Source organism: Parus major, chromosome Z (genome assembly GCF_001522545.3).
Source record: "Parus major isolate Abel chromosome Z, Parus_major1.1, whole genome shotgun sequence".
NCBI classification, from domain to species: Eukaryota; Metazoa; Chordata; class Aves; order Passeriformes; family Paridae; genus Parus; species Parus major.
The window spans coordinates 53,748,853-53,766,246 of record NC_031799.1 but is presented as its reverse complement, the minus strand read 5'-3'; the positions used below and the strand labels follow the sequence as shown (position 1 = coordinate 53,766,246).

Sequence of the window (17,394 nt, the reverse complement as noted above, 5' to 3'; positions counted from 1 at the left end):
ATCAGGAAAAGCATTAAAATCAGGGTATTAAGAAGGAAACTGTCTGCTCAGCAAAATAATAATATTTCTAAAATTAATAAGGGAGTTTATTTTTATTTCCTCTGATTGCCAGCTACTGGAAGAAAATATGTTTTGCTTGACAGTACTTTCTTTTATGTAAAACAATCCTTTGTAGGGGATAGAAATCCATGAACTTCAATTTTAACTTGTTTAAATGTCTGCTGCCACTAAAGATATTGCTGGCATTATGAAAGGTTAGAAAGTATATGCCAGAGTAAGCACAATGATCAGAACCAAAGCAAAAACAGAATTCCAGGACCCAAGATGCAGAGGTAACTAAGGGGAATATTTATGCGTTATGCACCATTGCTAACATTTTGTCGAAAAAATATCCTAGTTGTTTATGTGGATCCATTTAACAATTCAGCCTTAACCAGTAGAATAAATATAAACTATCAGAATGGCGGTGATAGATGCAGTATATCATGGAGTGCAAGACAGGGACAAGAAGCAGTAACTAATAGCCAGCAGGTTTGGGACATCTACACAGTTAGATGCAAAGCAAGAGAAGTGAGTTGGAGCATCCAAGAAAGGTCCTGTCCAGGACCAGGAAGCACCCTGAATCAATCCACTTACTGCACCCTTGCTAGCACAGAGGCAAAAATTATCTCCTTTGCTGTACACTGTGCTAAGGCACAGTTTTTTTCAATCTTCCTTCTGCTGGAAATGAATGTCTCATTAATGCAGCTTTCTTTCCATGTCATATACTATTGTCTTCTCTCTTACTACACAGGATGAACTTTTGTTTCCTCAATTGGCCCTCTAACATTTTACTGTGATACGTCTCCAACTATAGGATACATATCACAGTAGGATATGTTGTCTAGTCTAGTCTTAGAGTAGCATGGCAGATATTCAGATACACTATTTAATACTAGTTTAGTGTTTGATCTATAGATCAAATCCAGGAAAACAGCGCTGCATGAATGCTGCTTTGGAAGAAGAAAGATTTTCTGACTTACTTTATTCTTCCACATTTTTCAATCATTTTCTTAAACAGTCTAGAGAGGAAAAATCCTCACATTTTATGGAATAATCTTGCTACTTTCTTGTTCTTTACAAGAAGACTCAGCTGAATCTCCTGTGCTATTGCTGTCACCTGAGGCTTTTACTCCATCTGCTGCAGTCTTGTCTGGAAGACTGTATTTGTAGAACCAGAAAAAACAAATCCTATAGAATATACTGTACATCCAGTCTGTGAAACTGCCCAACCTGAGCAGCTGCAAGATTTTGCAAAGCACATGGACATGAGTAAAGTTGCCTGACATTTCCCCTTTGCATTGTCGTATTTTCCAAATGACCAAAACATCTTGGATTTAAAGAGAGAGGTACTTCTGCTCTTCTTGAGAGGTGCATTCTTTTAACCAATAAATCATCTCTGTTAGTTCCATATGCCCTTCTGATAGAAGAAAAAAGAGCACAAGCTGAATTTTATATTGCAGGACAGGTACAGTTTAGACTTCTTTCATCCATCCTTAAAAGCTTCTTAATTCACTGTTCATTAAGGGCAGAAGTAATTCAGTGATTTTACTGGGGGAGTTAAAGAACAGGCAACTGTTTCTAGACAAGTGGAACCTGTCTCCTTTGACCACCTAGGGTAGGGCATACAATTACTGACAATGGAACAAGAAACACTAAAGAATACTGTAATTATGGCATTTGACCAGCTTTCCAACCAGAGATCTGTGAAACTTGGCACCTAAGTCATAATTTTCTTATGGCTTTGAAATGATTTGCTGAATGCAAAGCTTTAAAATTGAGTGGAAAATGAGGTTCATTCTGACATCTCTAAATGCCCTGTAAAGGTACAGCTGATTGGAACATTGACTTCTAGAGGACTTAAATAAAAACTCAAAGATTTCCATCAGTATTCTGAATAGTGCACCTTTTTCTCTCCCTGTAACAAGCCACATCTACATCAGCAGCACAAGCAGAGAAAATGAATTCTCTGAATTCCAAGACACACATAATGTACAGGAGTCTCCACTGGGTAGTCCTGGAAACAAAAGCTTTATGGTTTAATTCTAAAGCTATAAAGCTCTGGAGAACATATTGACCCTTGCCTACCTTTACTACTTCATAGGCAATCTCTCATCTACCTATTTCAATCTCCACCACTGAAGTTGATCTGTTTTGTTTTACACCTGCTCTTTATATTTCCAACTGCATTTTACAGTTACAAAATATACACAGCATAACAAGATTATACAATTACAACTACACTTGTCTCTATACAGTGCATAGGTTTTGATTTTTGAATATAACTTTAGTTAAGGACTTTGAAATTAGTATGAAGGTCTCAGTTACCTCTTACTGTAATGTGCTCCAAGTCATCTGAGTTGCAACTACAGGCTGCAACTACAGGCTTAGTGATTGGAATTAACTGTTATTAGCCCTGTGTCATGAGTGAAGCCATGATGTCAGAAGCCATTTGAAGTTACCAAACTTTCAAATCAGTGAAGTAATAACTGTTTGAAAATGTATTTACACCTTAAAAATGTTTGGTTTTTTCTTCTATGAAAAAAGCAAATTAATGTGAGTGATCTGTCACATGATTTATTTCACTTACCTCAGATGTTCAGTCTAAGCTGTTTCAAAAGAAGATGACACATGTGACCTCATGGAATAACTTTATGAAGTTCCATGTGACTTTCTTATGCAACATGAGAGATCTACTTGCAACAGACAAAACCAAAAGGAACTGAGAAGGCAGTTTTTACAAGCATAAAAGCAACCAGACTCATTAGCTGAATTTGGCTACCAAACTATAACTCAGTGTATTTTTCCAGACTGATTTCTTCACATCTTTTGTAACCTGCCCATAACAGTGAAACAAAGAATTGAGTATGCAAATATTTTCCAACTCAGCGAAGCCTTGTGAGTTTTGTGCTGGCAGGGAGCACAGCCCAAGCAGCAGCCTGGCAGGTTATTTCACAGCACACTGTGGCACAGGTGAGATGAACACTGCAGCAGCAGAGCAAAGGGAAAGCAAGAGTGGCAGCTTGCAAAAGGAAGGGTGACAGGGAAAAAACACAAGTGAAGCTGCCATGAAGAGTTATTTTTAGCTGGCAATACCTGCATATATTGTCATATGCTCTTCCAGTTTATTAGGACTGTAGTCATCCCAGGGCTGGCCCACACCAAGACAGCAACTGGTGACCAAGGCAAACCTCTGCATTTTTTCTGGTCTTTCACTTTTTCATTGACAATAGAGAGCTGAATGGAAAGCTGGACATTTTCCCCCTCCTCATTTTTTCCATCAGCATCCTTATGCCAGCATAAGTGTCTGGCTGGTCACAGGGTAAACCTAGTCTATCTATCTGAGATGAAAACAGAGAAAGGAAAATGCAGAGTGGCTGTGTGGGCACACGGGGACTGCGTTAGCACCAGGCAAGATGGGGAGCATGGGAAGGTGGGTAAGATCATCACCTTCACCAGCTCTGACAATTTATGTGCACCTTCAAGTTATTTGTTGCATTTAGAAATACGCTGCAATTTTTAAAGTTTGCTGAATATATGCAGGCTTGAACAACACGCTCATTTGAGCTTGATGGAAATTGGCTGGAGGCAGCCTGCAGCAGCATTGTCTAACACCTGCTACCCTGCCAGCACTCACCAATTTCTGAGCTGGAACAAGTGAACATTGTTTCATGAGAATCCAATATGTCCATGTTTGTTTACAGTTCTCGCTAGGAGAAGGAATTGTTAATCCACCAGTAAAATTGACTACTTGATCAGGAACTAATATCTGCAGAGCCATTGGCTTCTACCCACCAAATGCAGAATGCTGAACTCCCAGCACAGGTAGACTGCAAACAGCCATACAAGCACTACAGTTTTTATTAAATTCATTTGCAAGAGGACATCATTCTGTACAATTAGCAACATTTTATAGTAACAAATGCAACCAAAATGTTCAAAAGCTGCCTCTCAATAATGTCTGCTGGCATAACTGTATCTATGCCAGAGGCTTAGGGCTCTGCTAGTTTATCTGTGTGAAGTAAACGCTGTAAAATGCATTTGCAAGTGATGAATGGTAACACAATTACCACAAACATGCAGCTGCAGACCAACTTTTGGCCTCCTCAAGGTTTTTCTCTTCAAAGTGAGGCTAACATAAGCCACCTAGGCTAATCTGGGTGAGACTTGAAAAGCAATGTTCCAGTTTGTAGAGTTATTTGTCCTAGCCCAGTACTTCCCATATTCCTGGAAGAAAAACATAACAGTATAAGTACCTTTGTATAACTTCACTGAAATTAATTCCAATGCAGATTTGCTAGAAGGTTTCAGTGTTTTTTTTAAGACCAAGTAAAGCAATAAGGTTCTACCCATATTATTCTCTTCACTATTATTTTTTTCAAAATGGCTGGTAATTATCCTGAAGGGAGAAAGAGACAGAACACTTCCTGGTATTAACAGTGTGTGAAAACATGTAAGCCAGTTGTTTTGAGATGCAGTAGTTACCTTGCAAAGTCACACCCTGATTATTTCATTGTAACTCATCTGTGCTGTTATGCCAAAAAATAAAAGTGTATGTTCAGGAGACAGCATGAGACAGCTGGGATGGAATGTTATTTTGAGCTATTTTCTCACACAAAAGTAGTTCCTTACTGCACATTCTTATAGGGTATCTGCAAGTTGTGGGGGCAAACTTCAATGGAAAAACATTATCTCCTAAATCCTGTGATTCTGGTAAATAAATAAATCTATGGAAAGTAACTCTTTTATTGGCAAATATGTAGAAGAGAGGTGCTAAAGAGCAAGCTCTGCAGAGGACTTTTCATCAAGAAGAATAAAGGCATAATACTGCTGCAAAGAATTTTGGACATGATTGCACAGATTTTAATTCTTAGGTCAACAGAAAAAAACCACAAAGGAAGAATAAGCAACAAACTGTGTGTTTCTATTGCTGCTGCTGTTTCTTTAGTTCATGTAAAGGATATTTCCAAGCCCCTTGTGGGAGGAGAAGGATAGAGATAGTGCTGAAGGTAATCTTGTCCTGATAAATTGCAGCTGTGTTGAGTACCAAAGAGTGGGAACAGCTGTGTCCAATAAGGATGGGAGTTATGGAAGAGTGGGTTAGTTGGTCAGGAGTTGGAGTCAGTTGGCCATGCTGTGAGGAGGACCAAGTGTGTTGGATGCCATAGCAGGGCTGAGATGCGTGCTGAGAGTTGGTCTACCACCCCAGTCCTGCTTTGGGATTTATCTGTAGCATGGATTTTTGGGGATACTGTTTCAAAACAGTGCTTGCAGTTCCAAAACTGATCTGTTAGACTCTTCTAATTTGGCTTCAAGTATTTGATCTTGCTCAGTTTGAGTCTGTGCCAAAACCAAAGAATCCCACCTGGCCTGTAACTTTGAGTTATTAAAAGGTTCAGTGCTCACCTAGGTATCAACTCCCACTGCATGACAGGGGTCTTGCTGTGAGCGTTGTGCACCTAGGGCAACTCTCACATCTAATTACCATTTTCCTATAACCAACAGCTCACCTGGGAGCTGTTATGTTCCAGATATCAGAAGCTTGGCCGGTTTACGTTTCCTGTGGCTTACCTGGAGCAGCAGCTCTGAGTACCAAATTGGGGTCCAGACCCCTTCTGCAGCTTCTCTTGCTGCTCTCTAGTCCTGCAGAGCTCTGCTCCCCCCATCCATTGCCCAATGGGTTTGTTACACACACATCGAGGTCTAGCAGATGTCATTGCTGGAGCAGATACAATACAAAGCATATCCTTAAAAAAACTTCATCCTAATCTTTTTACTGTACTCATACCTAGCATCTTTAAACACTTCTGATTCCACAGTGCACTTCATCTTATTGGCCATCATCATACTACCTTTAAAGTCCATCAGTGGAAGCACTGTTTTGAGACAGCATCCCCAAAAATCCATGCTACAGATAAATCCTAAAGCAGGACTGGGGTGGCAGACCATGTCAGCCCAACTACAGTATCCAACACACTTGGTCCTCCTCACAGCATGACCAACTGACTCCAACTCCTCCTTGACCAACTAACCCTACTCTTCTATAACTCCCACCCTTATTGAACACAGCTGTGAGGACAAGGCTGTTCCCACTCTTTGGTACTCAACACAGCTGCAATTTATCAGGGGCAAGACTACCTTCAGCACTATATCCTTCTCCTCCCACAGCCCCCAGTAGTAATTAAAATAGCTGAAATGAATTATCCTTTTTTCCAAGTCATTTGCTATCAGTATTTACAAAGCAGTGACTTATGAATGACAGACAAATCCGAAGACTTTAAACATGATGAGTAATGTCTGAAGCACATAGGTTCAGCAGATTGGGAGACAACATTATGCACCGTATATAATTGCTACACTGTTCTTGCCATGTAATCAGATTTTTAGTACTGGATGGTTAAATCCTTGTCACTGTTTTTTTGTTTCCTTCGTTCTGTTCTTTTCTTTTGGTTTTTTTGGTTGTGTTTTTTTTTTTTGTGTGTGTGTGTTATGTTTCAGTTTTTTGTTTGTTTGTTTTGTTTTGCTTGTTTTAGTTTCTATTTTTTGTTCCCTGAAATGCAATCCTTAGCTGCCCAAGCAAACAACTAAGATGGGGTACTTTACTACCATCCTTTGTGTTGCAAATCTGTTATAGTATAGCATCTTCTGGAATAGAGATAGTCAAGGCAATTTTTTCCCTTAAGTCTCACAGTATCTCTGTGCATGTGTAAAAATACAGTACCTCCAGCAATAGTCACCAAGTCCTTGGTGGGAAGCTGGGGAAGATTATTCTGGGCAGCCTTCTTATCTCACTAAAACATTCTTTTTCCTTCAAAAAGGCCTGTCTTGGGAAACAAGTGGGCTGACAAATCAGGTCAGTATATGCTTAGGTCAAACAAAAAGCAAGCTCTTCCCCAAAACTCAATAGTTCCTGGTTTTGAGACGCCTCCACACTTCTCCTACACTGAGCTCTATTTCCACCCTGAGTGGTATTTACCAACATTGCTCTGCAGCCCCCATATCTAACATACTGTCTTCCATATTGCACGTGGGCACATGTGTTCACACATGTTGCCAGCTTAGAAGGTGCTTTGTGGGTACCATTCTGCTGTACAAACATCAAGATGTTTGTCTGTCTTCTGTTGTGAGGAAATGAGGCAGAATCACACAACAAACAAAAGCATCATCCTTCTTTTTCATGGCAGCCTTTGTACAAGCATCTCTCAGCTCACCTGTCTCCAAACTTGCTCCCCCTGGTGTTGCCGCTGAAGATGAATAGATCACACGGACACAGCTCGAGGTGTGGTGAAAGGAAGAGAGAGTTTATTTTTCCTCCCAGGATTTATAGACTTCTTACCATGGCCAGGGATTGGATGGTCAGGATAACACTTTCTCACTGCACTGGCCATGAGAAATGCCCATCACAAGACGTGTAACAGAAAGAATATACACATATCTATGTTTACAGTTCCTGTCCTGGGAAAGTCCTTAGAAAACTATGTTAGCAAGCTCAGAAGCTGAGTTTTCAGGGCGACACCCTGGCTCACATTTCTCAGTGCCAGTCAGCTCTGCAGGTCCATCTGTGGTGCTCTGAGGCAGCAGTTTAGCTCAGCATGGCTTCCAAACTCCCAGATCCTACCACAGTTATGCAGACTGTGCCCCTTGCTGACACCACTGACTGTGCAGTAAGACAGCTCAGGCAGCCCCTCCAGCTTGGACAAGGACAGGAATGGACAGGACACATGAACCACAGATACCTGAATTCAACATTTGTGAGCTGCCATGGAAGAACATTCTATATGAGGACACAAAGAAAACAAAAGAAAAAATATAATGTATCCAGCAGGATTTCAAATTACTTATGCTGGTATTTGAAACTCTGAGTCAAACCAGGCAGTAGAAACATGTGACTTGGAATTAAACTGGGTAAAGCTGCCTGGAAACTACACCTGCTATTTGAATATGCTTCTTTGAGAACTGCTATCCTGACAGCTTTTTCACATCTCTCAAAATAAATGTATATTGAATTTGAACTTCTTGGCAGGTAAGTGATTTTTGGTGATTTGTAGCAGTGGGAAATGTAATTTATTCTTACACAGTAAGGGCTAGCCCTAAAATAAAATAAATACTAAATCCTAGAATAAAAGAGAAACGGTTTATATAAAGATGCAGAAGTTGGAAGTGCAGAAGAATGGTACTTTCCACAAAATTTAATGGATTTTCCACACTAAGTGAGTCACTAGACACGTGACCATTTATTATCCCAAAAAGGGAACAGTGCAGTACATCAAACGTATTAAGTGCAAGCAAGAAGCTCCCAGTCACACCATCATTCAGGTCTGTAAATTTACAAATTACAAACATTGGTCCAAGGAGATGCTGCAAATTTCTCAGGTTTCTAATATGATGGTGGATCTGTTAATTTGCACTCAAGTCTGCACATTAAATACTCAAGCTATTCATACATTAAAAAGATAGTGTGAATATAAATACTTATTAGCCTGCAAAGGATTATCAAGATCTGCCATAAAATGTATTTTACTTTTCATCTTAGACTTAAATACTCAGTCATTTTTCCTCTTAAATGCCTCTTTATTCAAACAAGATGTTTTGGCTAAAAAATAATGCTTCTGATATTTAAAAATCAGTATTTAGTCTCAGATTTGTAGTTCTTTGGCCCTTAGTGGGAGAAGATGCTTTGAAACAACACAGGTATAGCAAACGCTAGCTCTGTTTAAAAAAATTAAAATGCTAAGGCTCAGCTGGCTTTTAATCCCTTCTACTGTTGTTGGTGGTTCAGAACAGCAGTGTTTTGCTAACAGGAACCCTCTGCCCTCAAGACTAGCTTTTAGTCATGGTCAGGTTATCCTAGTCTGACCTCATGTTTCCATTTTCCTTCGGTTTCACCTGACTCATTTTGCTCTTCAGATATATACATATGGGGAAAAGCATCCTCTCTCTGCTGAACCTCTCCACATTCACTGCCACATTCACCCCTTTCCTTGGCAACAAAACTACTTCACACCAAGTCACTGTTACATTTATTTTAGGCACCTATATGCAGACCTATTTTCTTCTTTTGTGTGGTCCAGAACAGATTACAATGGTTTACTTTTTTTTGTAAGCTGATTATACTTAGCAGAGCAGATAAAAAATTCAAGTCTTTGAAGACTTGTGGAAAGCTGTGAAGGCATATCCAGGCTGCTGCTGGTAGCCCTGCCTGGGGATCCTTCCCAGTAATATGGGACTAGGAAAGTAGTAATTAATACTTCTTGTCCTGCCCACTACAGCTGTGATCCTTCTAATAATAGGCCTAAATAAGCTGCTTGTAGGTTATAACAATTTACCTCATGATGTGGCTTTCAGTTTAATAAAAATGTTTCAGCCTTACCCACCACCCACATTAGTATCCCTGTCCTAAATTAGGTGGCTTATAATACCAAGAAATAGATAACTTTATAATTTAGAATTTGCATAGTGGCATTTTCCCTTTTACCTAGGATTTTTTTTCCCTGTTTCTTTGGGTTTTTTTTTGTTTGTTTGTTTTTTTTTTGTTTAATTTACAATGCATAAGTATATAGCCAGCTTCAGAATCAGTGGTCTCTGATTTTGTTTTTCAATCTTGTGAGGAAAATGTATTTTAATAGCTACACAAGAAAATTAGTGTATGTGTACCTTGAGCTACAAATACAAAAGTACAGTATGAAAATATACAACTTAAAAGCAAAACTACGCAAATATTTTGCATGAATCCAATACCAGGAGGCCTGAATTACATCAAATGGCCCTGATGATTGTAAATACGCAAACACAATACAGTTTATTTTGGATACAGAACAGAAAACAGGAAATAATACAACCGGCCCACTCATCTGCTGATGCTAATTTCAGGAGAAGATCTCATTTGTGGAAATTTACTGGCTGAGGTATTTCAATAGATTTCTAATGTAAACTGCAACAACTTTGGAGTTGAATTTCATTGTACTGTGTGGTGGACTCCAACAGATTCAGCTTATTAACATATCTACCTTAATGATCACAGTATGACTTACATTTTGTCTTGTGCTGCAGAAACGCTCCCGGAGTTGTGTAAGCTCAGGAGAGGGCATAAGGAATCTAGAGCATGGGAAATCCTGAACACCTACTCTGCAGCACTTGGAATAAAACATCAATTTAAGTGGCAAGACGATTACTTAACAACCATAAGTTTGACGCAGAGCGGGGCGCTGTCCGCTCCAGGCCTGAGCTATTTGTCGGTCTCTCGGCGGTGCCGGTACCCGTGAGGTGAGAGCGGTGGCAGGGGCGAGCAGGAGTTCCCGGTTCCTGGTTCCCCGTTCCCGGTTCCCAGTTCCTGGCGGGATGAGGCTCACCCGGTCCCGGTCCCGGTCCCAGCACTGCTCGGGAAGGCCCAGCGGCTCCGCGCGACCGCCGCGTGCCGGCTGCGCCGCCTGCCGGTCGCTCCTCGTTGCGCAGCGCGAGCGGCTGGCAATGGCACCGCCCCAGTGGGCGGGGCTCCACCTGCCCTTCGGGCACTCTCATTGGATGAGTCCCGGGAAGGGGCGGTGCCGCTTCCTCACGTGAGCGGGGCCGCGTTCTCTCATCCCCGCTGGTGCCCCCTGGCGGTGGGCGGCCTTGCGGTCTCGCCACGCCGGCATGGAAGGGAGCAGCGGCGGGGCCGATCCGGGCCCAGCCACGGCCCCGGGCGGGGAGGGCGAGGGCTGCGAGGGGCTGTGGGAGCTGCCGGTGGAGCGCTGCGAGAGGCGGCCCGTGTGCGGGCGCTGCAGGTGACGCGGGCGTGGGGCCGCGGAGGTGCCGTGGGGCGGGCCAGTGGGTCCCGCCCCGCTCGCTGTGAGGCGGCGCTGAGGCCCCTGGCGGGCGCGGGTCGGTGTCTCGGCAGGGACTGGGTCGTCCTCAGTGACCCCCTCACGGAGCGAGTCGTTGTGAGCGGCGTCGCGCTCGCCCTGTGCGCCTTCCAGCGCATCTCACAGTCATGGAACGGGTCAGGCTGGGAGGGACGGCAAGGGGTCATCTGGTCCTGCGGCCGTGCTGCAGCAGGGCCATCCCAAAGCACATGGCAAAGGATTGCACCTAGATGGTTCTTGGATAATCCCAGTGACGGAGACTCCACAACCTCTCTGGACAATCCGTGCCAGACCAGTAGAGATGTTCTTCCTCGTGTTCAGGTGGAACTTCGTGTGCATCAGTTTGTGCCTGTTGCCCTGCAGCCGTCATATCCTAAAGGCGTGTACACACCTCTTGTGTAGCAAAAACACGACCTAACTCTGAATGAACTTAACATGAATTAACTTTGTTGTCCGAGGAGTGGGTAAATATGGTGGGGAATACCTAGAGGCTCAACTTAAAGAGGGTGCTACACCTTTTCTCTGTATGGTCACCTTTGAAAAGCAAAGAGGATGGAGATTTGTCCCCTCAGTGCCATGCAGTGAGGCATGTGGGACGTCAGTATGGCTGGGCAGTATTTGGTTCTTTGTCAAAATTAAATGAGAAACTAGTCTTACCTAACAGCTTTTCAGCTAGTTTTGACATTTATAGCATAAATACATATGCTATAATACAGTGAGTATTATTGGTTAATACAACTTGTTAATTCAGGTATCTTTTTGAAGCAGGCAGTGACTAACTGTCTTACAGAAATACCTCACAACCTGATTTTATGCTTATGTAGGTATGTCCTTTTAGTGAAGTGAGTGCAGGTTCCTGAACTGAAATGCTTGTGCATAACTGCCAAGTAAAAAGGCTTCTCAGCGCCTCTACTCATTCATCTGTTCCTGGTCATTGTGTGAATTGAGTGGAAAGGCATGTGATTTTGCTAACTGTGTAGTTAGGTCTTTCAAGGGTCAGAGTTTGGAAGCTTATTGCTGGTGAGTTTCCTCTATGTAAGTTGTAATAAAAAGTATGTATTGTGCAAGTCATATCTTTTGTAAGTGATCTCTATTGGAAAAAGTAGTCATAAGCAATAGTTGATGCTCAGAAATGAAAACCAAGCAGATGAGTGACACTTGCCTTTTGCTGTGTTCTTTTTCTCCAAAGAACTTCCTGAGCTGGATGTGATGTTGTATCTAATGCCCCACAGTAAATATAAGGGTTTTTTTGGGATGTAAATTTCTCCAGTCCTGCTTAAACCCATGTAAATTCCATGTGTCAGCAACATCTGACTAGTAAAGACACACCATAGGCCTACAAACCACAGTGGGGAAGAATTGCCTTTTAGTTTATTTTGTCTGTGGCTTTCACCTTCCTCCCTTGCACAGTGTTCCAGGTGTGAGCAAGCCAGCTGGAGATTTATACCTTGGTTGATGTCATTCCTTACTGAGCATTTTAATGTTGAGTTATTTTAAAATACCTGTTGAGTACTGCTGTTATTATATGTTTTGTTAGTGTGTTTCACAATATCTACTTTAGTTCCTTCAATTTTGAACAGATTCTCAGATGAGTCCCATACAAAAATGGTTTCTAGAATAGGTATCTCTCTGTTTTCTTTCATAGTAAACGTGATGCAAAGTATTTATTCAGCTTTTCATTACCATGAGGAGTATTACAATACCAGCTTCCTAAAGAGCTGTGGATGAATTATGTCTCCTTGTGAGGAGCATGGGAACAGTGAGCACAGAAACTGAAAGAAGTGTAGGGGCAGAGAAACCAAGGAGGTGAAAAGACCACAGAGCTACTTTTTAAGAAAATTGTTTTTTTTTTTTTTTTTTTTTTTTGTGGTGGTGACAATGCAAGAATAAATTGTAGTACATTCATTTTTTTGCACTCTATCCCCTCCATGGTATTCTTCAGGATTATAGCTAAATTTTGCTTTTCATTGATCATTACATTCTGTGTAATGTGACTTGGAGTCAAAGTAAGTAAGGCTAAGGTGCCTCATGGGAAACAATATTAGTCTTAACAGTATCATATTGATTGGGGCCAGGTATATTTAATTGACTTCCTCAATTTTCTGCACTCCAGATTTTTGTTGTAAGGTACCTTAATGGATGTGATTTAGGTCTTAATTCAGTACAAAAGCATGGAAGATTGGGTTCTCTTTAGTATCATTTGGTGATTCCTCAGAGGAGCTGACTTCAGGTTCTGAATTTTTTTTAGATACACCAAGATAGCTGATTGACAACTTGCTAACAAGTGCTCAGTCAGTCAAGATGTGAAATAGAAATGTGGGAGTAAGGTAGATAAATTTCCCTTTTGGATAATGTAAATGACACTTGAGTGTCCTGAAGGAACAGGATGTTTCTAAGTGTTATGTGTTTGAGACTATATTGCCTGTGGGGCTGATGGGGAAAACATTAGCATTTGGAATAGCTTGTGGTGGAGAATTTGAATGAAATAATGTAATACAATTTTACATTTTGAAGGTTTGTTTATGTAAGTGCCAGTTAAAAGGAAAAGTGTAAAATGATCCTGCTTATGTTTGGTGTTTGAGATGGCAAGCAGCTGATGCAAATAAGGTATGTGCAGTTGACTGTTTTATTATTTGGGAGAGAATTTAATACATAGTCTGTTTGCCTAAACCAAAAGGTTAATGATGATAAACTTAGAATTGATAACTTCTTAAGGTTTGCATAGCTAACTAAAGTATTCTACTTGCTTTCAGAAGTTCAAGCCCCACACCCAAATATTTAAATAGGAGAATAGCTTAATATAGTTTCCAAGTTGCTGTTAGCTAGAAAAACAAAATAAGCAGGCCCCACAACTGAAGTAATGTAGGACAACAATTTGATTTTGTGGTGTGACACTGATAGCAATTTAACATTTTGAAATTGTGTCTTTCTGTGGGTCAAATTTCACTGTTTTCTAGATACATGGTGTTCTGTTAGGGAAAAAGCTTTTCAGTAGTTCAAGGCCCATGAATACACAATTGACTTCTTGCCACAATCGTGACTGTACATGTGTAGAAAATTCCATTGTTATAGGAGAACTTCTGGGAAATATTTTCAGGAGAAATTATGACTTTAAACTGTGAGTATTATGTGTCATCTCTGGACATTGCTAGGTCTCTTGTAGGCCATCACAAATATGCACTGGTAACAGTCCTGTATATTTGCAGGACAGGTTTATGTTGTGAAGTTGGGTTAACAACAACTGGTGTTTTCTCAGTTCTACTATTATATCTACTGTGTTGCTGTATATGTATTTCAAGGGTGGGGGGCCTTTTGAGATGATCTTGGGTCCAGACCCCTGCTGAAGCAGGGCCAGCTAGAGCAGGTTGCCCAGGACTGTGTCCAGATGGGTTTTGAATATCTCCAAGGATGGAGACTCCACAACTGCTCTGGGAATTTCTTCCAGTGTTTGACTCCATCTGTGTTTAGATGGAGTTTCATAGTTTACTTGTGTGTTTTGCCTCCTGGCCTGATAGTGGGTGCTCTTGAGAAGAGCCTGGCTTCATCTTCATTCTCTCCCATCAGTCATTTATGTATAGGTATAACATCCTCCTTAGCCTTCTCTTTTCCAGAACAAAGAGTCCAAGTTCTCAGCCTCTTATACAAAAACTCCAGTCCCTTAGCCTTTAGCTGTGTGCTGGACCTACTCCAGTAAGCTTGTTATTTTCTGGGAAGCTCAGATTTGGACCCAACACTCCAGATGTGTCCTTAGGAGTGTCGAGTAGAGAGGAAGGATCACCTCACTTGACCTCCAGGCAGCGGTGTTAAATGCAGCGCAGTTTCCTATTGATGGCCTTTGTGTCCAGGGCAGGGACGGTTTGCTGGCTCATGATTAGCCTTTCTGTCATGTCCTTCTCTACAGAGTTGTTTTCCAGCTAGCTCTTCGGTTCCAAAGAACCTGGGGCTTTTACTTTTATGCAGGACTTTGCATTTACCTGTGTTGAAACTTCATGAGGTTCCTTCCAGCCCATTTCTCCAGCCTGTAAAGGTCTGTCCTGCCAGAAGCCAGTATTCCTAGATGGGGTTCTTCTACATGTGTACTGTCTAAGTTACCCTAGAAGGGAATGCGTGGGTTGAACCCAGCTCAGACCTTTTGCGCTTTTTGAAGTTAATTTTGTGTTTGTTCAGCTTTTGTACTATGCTAAGACATGTGAATATTTTTCCCATGCTGGTCTGGCTGGGTCAGGGAGATAATAGTTTATATTGATTTTCTTGGTGGAGGCCATTTACACAAACAATTGATCTACAGAGCAGTTTATCTAAAGCAAAGGCCACCCTCCAGTCGCCTTTGTGTTGAAATAAGTCCAGCTTCCTTTGTGATAGCCAGGGTAACTTCCTACATTTTTTTCTGAACTTTTTCCTGAAAGGGTTCGTTTATCATCTTTCACACCTTTGGATGGCCACACTGCCATGTATTAGCCACCCCTATAAGCTATGAGCTTACTGAGGGTGCCAGCATACAGGTCAATGATGAAGAGCTTAAATGGTGTTGGCCTGTGTTAATGTCTGGGCTGCTTCACTAGCAGCTTGTCTCCCTCCAGCTGGACTTTATCCCACTGGTCATGTCCTCAGCACCTGGCTGTTGAGCCAGTTCTTCTCACTGTCACTTTATTCAGATGGTACTTTATCAGCTTGTCTAGGAGGATGAGATACTGTCAGAAGAATTACCAAAGCTGAGGTGAGCATTTACTGCTTTCCTCTCATCCACCAAGGTAGTCACCTCATTATAGAGGACCATCAAAGTTGATCACATGGGATTTTTCCCTTAGTAGATACATCCAACTAACTACTCTCAATACCCTTTTTTTCTTTTGTTTTTTTTTAAAAATGATTTCCATGAGGAAAATCTTTCTCCCCAGGGTTTGATGTAAGGCTGACTGACCTTTCCTGGACCTTTTTGCAGAGAGGAGTGACATTTGCTTTTTTTCAGACTTCAGCAACCTCTCTTGTTATCTGGATATCATCAAAACTGTCCTTGTAATAGTGTCAATCAGCCCCCTTAACATGCAAGAATGCTCCAAAAAGGATCCATTGCATGGCAAGGCTGAGTGACAGTAGCAGCACTGCTGTGATTCCCCTGCAGCTCATGGTGAAGCCATGTGAAGTGGGCTGTCCACCCACAGCTCATGGGAATCCGTGGTGGAGCAGTGCTCCATCTGCAGCTCTTGGAGGACTCCACACCAGAGCAGGTGGTCTTGTGGACCAAAGGAGGCTGTGGTCTTGTGGGAAGCGCAGCTGGAGTAGACCAGTGGTAGGACATGTGAACCTATAGGGCAGGGAACCTGCATGGGAGCAGGTTTGCTGGTACGACTTGAGACCTTGTTAGCATACTTTCTGATCTGTTAACATTAAAAAAAGGAAAAAGAATATGTCAGGACAGCCACTTCAGGCTGTGGATAACAATAGGCTAATAGAAGTACATCCAAAGACAAGAACTACAGCAGAGAATAATCTTGTTAATTAAAACAATGTAATACCTTTGATTGGCTTCTGTTCAGTAATTACAACAAGTACACCTTTTCCTTGGAGATGATAGTGTATTGTAAAAGAGGTCAAAAAATGTTTCAACATTAATCAAGCCTCCCAAGTTTAATTGTAAGGAATACTAAAAATACCAGTGGTTATTTTCCTAGATTTGGTTTTGATTTTTGTAAACAGGACAAAGCAAAAACCTAAAAAAAGATGAATTTTACTTTCCATTCAGTGGAGGTTACAAAAGTAGCTGAAGACTGTTATCTGTATAGCCAAATAAGAATTAGTTTAAGTGCAGCAAATCCAGTGATTTTTTATGTAATTTCTGTGGCTTGTGTCTGATACTGGCATAGATAAATTTTGGCACAGTGTTGTTTCTTTTGAGGAGAGCCAGCCCTGATATATCCCTGAGTTTTTTATTATGTAACGTATTCTAGAGGTTGTGTGAGCATCCTGTTACTAATTGGTCTTACTTCAGTCGGATTATTTTCAGTTACCTGTTGTTTGTTTTTTCTTTTTTTTTTCCTTTTTTTTCCATTTTTCGTCAGTTTCAGGTTTGTTTTTAAAAAAACTTTCTTATCATTTCAGGTGTATCACTCAAATCTTCTTGCTTTGTTGAAACATGATGCCTAGAAGTTTTTTAAATTTATTATTAAATACTATTTTATTTAATATTCTTAATAATATCATTATTTATTATTTTTAGTTTTTAAAATTAATATTATTTTATTATTCCTTTCAGCTGTGGTGTTTGTTGGTCTTCTCTCTTCCTTTTAATGACTGTATGTCATTCCACCTTCTGATCTCCTATTCACATTTATCTCTTGCAATGTACCTGCGTGTCCCTTCCTAGTTTTTTTTTTAATATCAAATATTGTTCTGAGCACTGGATTCAGTTTTTACTTGGCACTTTTATAGCTTTACCAGAGTTGTACTTTTGCTGTGCAAGCTCTGCTGAAATGTTCTTCATTGAAGTCTGTAATGGTTTTTGCTTGGAATAAAT

General features: G+C 41.1%; 1 protein-coding gene across 1 annotated transcript in view; it reads left to right on the top strand.

The window, feature by feature from the left end:
- The first annotated feature begins 10,640 nt into the window (after positions 1 to 10,640).
- The window catches only part of DTWD2 (DTW domain containing 2), a 67,591-nt gene continuing 60,837 nt past the window's right edge, over positions 10,641 to 17,394 (top strand). The window contains exon 1 of the mRNA XM_015615088.3: positions 10,641 to 10,802. Within this exon, the coding sequence (XP_015470574.1) occupies positions 10,672 to 10,802 (131 nt within the window). The 5' untranslated portion in view covers positions 10,641 to 10,671. The remainder of the gene's footprint in view (positions 10,803 to 17,394) is intronic.